This window comes from Nomia melanderi, chromosome 1 (genome assembly GCF_051020985.1).
Source record: "Nomia melanderi isolate GNS246 chromosome 1, iyNomMela1, whole genome shotgun sequence".
NCBI lineage: Eukaryota > Metazoa > Arthropoda > Insecta > Hymenoptera > Halictidae > Nomia > Nomia melanderi.
In genome coordinates, this window is record NC_134999.1 from 36,081,140 (window position 1) to 36,088,465 (window position 7,326).

Consider the following 7,326-nt stretch of genomic DNA (forward strand, 5'->3'; position numbering starts at 1 on the left):
AAATTTGAAAGTTTATGCTTTGGATCTTAAGTCTACGGTTTGGATCTTGAGTCTGAATTTTGGATATTAAGTCTGTAATGTTGGTAGAATAGTATCGCGACTTGCCTATGGATGGCTGCAGCCTCCATTGTATATGGCTGAAGTTACGCTAAATTGAATTTAAACGTATTTCAATGAAGATTGTCGTTGTTCGAAAGTAAACAAACCGTTCGATTAAGAAATTATAAAGTAAAAATGGCTAAGAGTATTAGTAAAATACGAGGAATTTCTTGGAGATTTGGTGGTAAGAATACTTAACCTTATGCAACGAGACTTAACGTTTCGTTATTTTTGTAAACCACAGAGCTGCAGTTGTAATGCATTTTATTGTGCATGTTTTATAAAAATTCATTCTTTATATCAGTTCTAAGTTCTAAGTAACATCTTTTTGTTGGTATTAAATATAAATATACGCGATATTTTGACTATACAATTTTGTTATAGTCTTTTTAATATAGTATGGATTTGTACTATATAAATATATAATTGTTACAGTCACTGCAGCTAGCAATGAATCTGATAACATTGGAAAATCATTTCTACAACTTAAGTTAGATTTGGAAGAAGATGGTAAAACTAATAATGTCTTTGTAGAAATGACAATAAGTGAATTTTACAAATTTTTACATGATCTAGAAAAAGCTAAGTCAGATCTTGATTTGTTACTTTAAATAAATATCGTTGATTGTATAATTATTATCAGTTAAGTTTCTGATTAATAAATATGTTATTTTTCGATATATTTGTATACATTTGTGTGTATAAAAATAAAATTATAATAATGTAATTACACAATTACATTAGGTAATAACAGTTTATCATGGTAATTGACAATTTTATAAACTACAAATACTTACAAGGGTAGTTTGACTAGTTCATAAGAAAATAAAACTTTTATGGTATAAAAGTTACGTAGTAAAATATAATTATAAATTTATACATATAGGAGTAGATAAGAGCTCTAATAAATTATAGTCTCTGTTCATATAGTATTTCATACCTTAAGAGATTACCATACCTCCTATTATATAAAAATTAGTTATTTTCTTGATAGCTGTTAGTAATCAAGAAGATATGTTATATGTCCAATTGTACAATAAAATCGAAATATTTCTGGTGAAATGTGAAATCATTTAAAAATTGTTAACACCCTTTTAATTTCCATTTGGAGATTCATGTGGGTTCTGAATCGAAGAATCTGTCATCTGAAAAGATAAATTCTCGTAAATAACATATAAGATCTATCGACCATTGAGATTGTGTCTTCGGTGATTTAGAGATCTAAGAAATCGAATCCTCGGAGATTTTGCGAAAGAAAGAAAGACGTCACAAAAATTACGAAAGAATTGTATGAAAGCTGGAGAATGAATGTTATAGTAGTGTTTAAGCTATAAATAGAAAACTGGGAAACTTTATTTATTCTTTAGTAGTTAATGTACAATTTTTTTGATTTTGTTATTTTTTTTTATAACAACATGTTTGTATCATAATGAGGAACTGACATATGTAATGAGAGTGCAATGTCTAGGGATAAAAATGTATTGTCTCGTAAAAATTTGTTCGTTTATCCCACTAATTATATATGTAAAACAATAATCAATTATCACAATCGCTTACGATCCTAACACAATCGAAATATTTACACAATTATCCATCTTATTTATATTTAAACAAAAATGTTCCTATTATGTCTTTGGCTAAATAAACGAATACTATTAAGAGAAAAAAAGAACAATCTTTTTTAGAGAGTAACCGTCAAATTAATACTGCAAAAATACTATTGAAATGCTGTCAAATAAATGCAGTAGAAAATGGATTCTTTTGCGAACGTTCTAAGCCTAATTAAATCAAGTCAGATCTTCTTTAAAATTACCAAAGTCAGAAATTTTAAAATTCCCGCATTTGAACATAGAGATTAGAGCAAAGACTTGCTTGAAACAGATTAGTGATATGAAAGATCGGATGCTTCACAGTTCTTATTGTCTTGCGTTTCGCAGGATGCGGACTGATAACAGCCCCCCTCTGATTATAAGGTTCTGCTAATGCTAAAGCAGGATTTTTTGCGTCTGATGACGAACTTTCTTGTAGCTTCAATGTGTTCAGCTGTTGTAAGGACTTGCCTCTTTCCGCTTTTCGCTGAACCGATTCTAAGACCGGTAATATTGCACCGAGTAGAGGTCTCCTGTATGGTTCCCCAGCCCAGCATTGTTCCATTAACGTCCAACACTCATCATCGAAAGAAGGCAATCGTTCAGGACGTATACCTTATTATAATTAAACAAAAATGATAAAAACAAAAAGAAAATAAAACTTCTACGCTCAAATTCGTTGACTGCCGTAACTAACGAGACTCCGCTATCACTACAGGGGACCAACGCTACAAGCGAATTAATCGATACGATTGATTCCAGTAAATTCTAATATTTCTGATCTTTTGATAGCACAACTCAATCCAATAATTGTCTACAACATTTCGCTACTATATACTGTTTATATATCGAAAATTTCCTTCCACCGAAACGATCGAAATACACGAAAATCGGCCGGCAATCAACGCGCAACTGAAATTACAATTACCTTTCTTGACGCTAGTCCACAATTGCTCTTTATTGTGGAACTGTTCGAAAGCATATGGTAATCTCACATGACCAGCACATATGTACCAAAACAAAATTCCAAATGCGTACACGTCGACACTACTGTCGTAATGACCGGACAATAGTTCTGGTGCCATATGAACGGGTGTTCCAACAACGCTGCCAGACATCATGGCTTCCGTGATGCAAAACCCTAGATCCGTTAACTTAGCTCTGTTCTCTGTGTCGAGGAGAACGTTCTTCAACTTAATGTCGCGATGAACGAGTCCTTGCGAATGAAGATAACGTATTCCCTCCAACACGTCTATTGCGATTTGTATACGTTCCAGCCAGGATAAACCGGCGCGAATCCCGCAATACAAATCGCGGCTTAGGCGATCGGATATTAAAAGAACTGCGGAACCAAGACCGAATCCTCCGCCATATGATTGATCAATGAACGATCCACGAAGTTTTACTATCCTCTTATGATCTGGAATGGATCTGGTATAATAGAACTCCATGGCAAGATCATTCCAATGCCTTTCATCTGGGGGTACCACTGATTTCACTGCGCAAGGTCCAGGTGCACCACCCCAGCCATCACAGGCGAATACTACTCCATATTGTCCTCTGCCTATTTCTTTGCCACAATGAGGCATTCCATAGCGGACGGCGTCTATCATCGATGTCGACTCTAAAGCTAGTTTCGCTAGCCTAGGAGCATGGACCTTTCTGATAGCTATTCTTTGCTCTTCCGTTCTTTCTAATTTCCCGGAATAATAATTATCTAAAGACCTGAGAGCTGCTTGAAACGAGTCATGGGACGCCTTGAGTTTGTCTCTGAATTGCATGGATATCGTTCTAGCTAGCCTCGCTGCCGATAACGAATTTAATACATCGATGGTCACCTTTTTCCTCCATGCTGCATCTAAGGTTGGCGTTGGTGTCCATGGCAAGGGTAACGACTTAAATAATTGTCTTAATCTTTCTAGGAATGAGTGTATTAAGGACGGCGAAGAATTATGTAACTCGACGTTGTACGCGGATGAAAGTATCTGTTTTAATGCATCGCTAGCTAGCAAAGACGAGTCGCGATCGTACGTTCTTTCGAGACTTAACAGACAACGCTGCAAAGTCCCCAGGAATGTTTCTCTTAGACATTTGACAGAATTCACAAGTTGATTCGCGACTTTTTCACCTAACCGGCCGAGCACTACCCTTTGGACTTCGGACGTTGCGGCTCTTACGGTCGCTGACCATTCCGCTCTTTCCGTGTTATTAAAGTGGGTGTTTGGATATGGATATACATCATTCTCTGATAATAAAACATCATTCTTCATTTCCTGTATAATGGCTTGTATCAACTCAGTCAGCTCTTCTTGGTTTTCATTAACAATGTTCATTAAACTGGCATACAATTTGTTCTCTTTCATCTGTGCATACTGTATCCTCCTTGGAGTTATTTGAATTGTTCGGGCCATGTCGAATGCACTCAGTATAAATTTTCTTAGACTTGTTGAGTGTACTTCGTTTAAGTAGGTGCTGGCTTTAATAAGGTAGGTTTGCAAACATCCACGTACAAAATATAAAATTCTGTCTGTTTTCTTGCATGAATCCACCAAGTCACTACCACAAACATAATGTCCACCGCCAAGCCAAGATAGCTGATCAACTTCAACGGATTCTTCCATACCAAGGAAGCCTAAATTGGTCAGTTGTTCCAGCCATGTTATACCCAGTGAATTCATTTTGTCAAAGTCAATACCGTCGTCATTATCAGTTTTGTTCGTAGAATCAATGGAACTAAATCGATTTTGCAGTCTATGTTGTTCAGATTCAGTCAGTTCAGCGTCAATGCTATTCAATGTTATATTTCCCAGTGATGATATAAAAAGTACAGGATTGAACGGATATGTTTCTTTCAAATCTCTTAATTCTTCCAAGTTTTGCTCTGTTAAAGGGTGTTCCCCAAGAGCATAAAGAAATATCGGTAGTACATGCAACATTCCCTTGGCCAAAATCTTGACCGCTCCAGTATTTGGAGCAATAAATATTTGAACCCCATCTTTTAATATGGGCTGATCTATCTTAACTTCGAGTACAGTTGGACAATTTATGTCTTCAGAACCAGACTTTGTTAAATCTTCAATTGGAAGAGTACTCCACGGTTCCTCATTTGCTTGTAAAATATTAACTACTTCATATTCTAAACCTAACGTAAGACTAATGTTCTTTACCACATCATAAGTTATTTTTATCCATCGCCACGGTCCATCAGATACTGGTAAAATATCACTAGAAAGTAAGCTATTAACTAACGTTGCCTTTGCTTTATTGTCTTGTCCAAAAATAACAATGGCAGGTGAATTAAATATTATGTGTTTAACGTTATCTAATGTCAATGGAGGCAATAATTCCTCAATAATATTTTCTGTAAACAAAGAAAATATTTTAAGAATTGAACTGATTCTCTTGGAATGTAAGTTCAGTGCTTTAAATATTCACCTCCAGGAAAAAAATTCTCAGCACTTATAAGTTCCAGTGCATGTTCGGTTTCTTTGAGGATATGTCTCAATTGATTTCGATTGCGATGATACCTCCTAAATTCCTGTGGTAATTTGCTTACCATTTTGTTAATTCTATTTAAATACCTCTACTCCAAAATCTCTCATACCCTGATAATAAGATTTAAGTATAGTTTAAGAATATATCGCCTACTACATCAGATCATATTCAGACCTGATAGCGTGTTCATTAAAGCTGTACGTATAATTACTATCTATTACTTTACTAAACTAAAGCATGCATAACTTATATAAATAGAACTAAAACTAATATCGATAATCTGACTTTTAATTAATTAAATAAGCGCGTACCTTCTATACACAGTATGGGGACCTTGTTTCTAACCAAATATGCTTGATGGATGATTTTTGTTATTTCTCAGCGGTTAATTTCTTCCTTGACTTCAGTCCTTAACTTCATCATAATGACGACTTCTTGTACAACTTCCAGAGAATGAATTAACAAATTCCTTTCGTTTTCCATGTATAAAAGTATAATATAAATTACGGAGCTACTGTGAATGTAAACGCTCGCCCGCCATATGATTTTCAACACTAACGTATTCCCGCTGTCACGCTCACACATACGAATACAGTACGTCAGTTAAGCAATCACCAACACGGCTCGACCAAAATATTTATTTAAAAATTAGAAACTACGTTAATACGAAACTACGTATACGTTGGGCACATGTTGTGAACAGAGTGAGATTATTTTCACATGCAAAACGTTTATTACAGTTACGTTCTCGTGCAGCTATGAACCGCAGTTAAAAAGAAAACATTGAATTGCCTGATAAACTGAATGCACCATTTAGTGGGAACGATACTTTGCTCTATGCGATTAAGAGGAATACAGGCGAACTGCACAGAATAAACAAGGTTCCCCTTATTTACAAAGATAACATTCTTAGATATGTGTGCATACAATTATATTCTGAAGTTCAGAACAAACGATCATTTTGAATTTACAGTTATCGATTTGCAGCACGCAAATTTTCATGTCGCACTATATTTCAAAGCGAATTATCATAAACGGATAACGTTAAAAAATATCTTTCCGAGCTCCTGCATAAGTAATTCTAGCCATTGCATCATCGGTAAAATATATTTTCCCGGTACGCGCACGTACGCATACATAAAAACTGAAATGTGAATCATCCGGCAATAAGAATGTGCAAACGAAAGTAAAATACCAGCCATTTATAACTGTGAACCGACAATAACTATTAATACTTTGATTTATGCGTGCTGATGTGTGTTAATCGCTGTTGTCGTCAGAATGCGAAACAATAGTCTAAGAATATCAGTATTATGTATTGAATAATTTATGTATTATTGATAAATGAGAACCAGATTAATCGACTTCTCTAGAATGTGCTATGGAAACCGCCTTAAGTCAAGATCTTCTCCTTCTCAACTGTCATTCCATGTAGGTGTGGAACCTATACACACGCCGAGGCTTAAATACTCGCTAAATGAGAGCTCATTCTTGAACCGGCGTATCTGTTGTTTGAAAACAATTACCGAGAGATAATCTACGTTTTTCAAGATATTAATTTACAGCTTGGAGAAGAAAACGCTCCACGGAAAGCTCTGGAAGAATTAATTCTTTACCGGAACAACAGTCGCACTCGTTGGACCTTACTCTAATCATCTGAGATTTTGCAGGTTTCAAGTAATTTTTACGAATTGAGAATTAGTGAATTTTATTCTGTATACTTTAAACTTTAATTCTGTAGTTCGACGAAGAAAAAGCTCCACGAGAAACCAAAGAATAATTAATTTATTGGAGACCCATTGATTAAGTCCATTGAACAGCTTTAAAATAGATGGCAATTTTCAATGCATTATCATGATTCTTTACCAATATAAATTACTGGAAATTAATCAGTATTATTTAATCTTTGAATACAGATCTTGATAAGTTAAAAATTTCACGGGAAATTGTTGTGAAATTAATTTATTTCTACTATGCGATTTATTGATCAGTGCACATAATAATCACTAAACATTATGAAAAATAGAATTAGTGTACAAAATAAATGTCCTATTCGTGATAAGTTATTTATACCACATCGTTATAATAATATTCGGTGGTTATTTTCGTTCAGAATTATATAATACCTAATTAAATACAGAAT

General features: G+C 34.6%; 2 protein-coding genes across 3 annotated transcripts; one reads left to right on the top strand and one right to left on the bottom strand.

The window, feature by feature from the left end:
• LOC116432721 (COMM domain-containing protein 7) lies at nt 1-855 on the top strand. The gene is made up of 2 exons (XM_031989969.2): nt 1-283; nt 535-855. Exons 1-2 carry the CDS (start codon nt 235-237, stop codon nt 708-710), a joined length of 225 nt encoding a protein of 74 aa, XP_031845829.1. The 5' UTR covers nt 1-234; the 3' UTR covers nt 711-855.
• Nucleotides 856-931: 76 nt separating this feature from the next.
• Ripk5 (receptor interacting protein kinase 5) lies at nt 932-6,314 on the bottom strand. Of its 2 annotated transcripts, XM_031989968.2 has the most exons (5): nt 5,495-6,314; nt 5,124-5,293; nt 2,617-5,049; nt 2,160-2,303; nt 932-1,244 (listed from the first exon to the last, which is right to left on the bottom strand). In XM_031989968.2, the coding sequence occupies exons 2-5, from the start codon at nt 5,245-5,247 to the stop codon at nt 1,213-1,215; spliced, it is 2,733 nt and encodes a 910-aa protein (XP_031845828.1). In that variant the 5' UTR covers nt 5,248-5,293; nt 5,495-6,314; the 3' UTR covers nt 932-1,212. The 2 variants fall into 2 exon arrangements, with proteins under 2 accessions (XP_031845828.1, XP_031845827.1); XM_031989967.2 differs by lacking the exon at nt 932-1,244 and having other exon boundaries at nt 1,422-2,303.
• Between the last annotated feature and the right edge of the window lie 1,012 nt (nt 6,315-7,326).

Bases quoted from the DNA above. Each gene is read 5' to 3' on its own strand.
- Ripk5 (XM_031989967.2), bottom strand. From the start codon at position 5,247: ATGGTAAGCAAATTACCACAGGAATTTAGGAGGTATCATCGCAATCGA. The intron at 5,050-5,123 runs GTGAATATTTAA...CTTTGTTTACAG, and splicing joins TGAGAATTTTTTTCCTGGAG to AAAATATTATTGAGGAATTA. The intron at 2,304-2,616 runs GTAATTGTAATT...AATTATAATAAG, and splicing joins GTGGACTAGCGTCAAGAAAG to GTATACGTCCTGAACGATTG.
- LOC116432721 (XM_031989969.2), top strand. From the start codon at position 235: ATGGCTAAGAGTATTAGTAAAATACGAGGAATTTCTTGGAGATTTGGT. The intron at 284-534 runs GTAAGAATACTT...TAATTGTTACAG, and splicing joins AATTTCTTGGAGATTTGGTG to TCACTGCAGCTAGCAATGAA.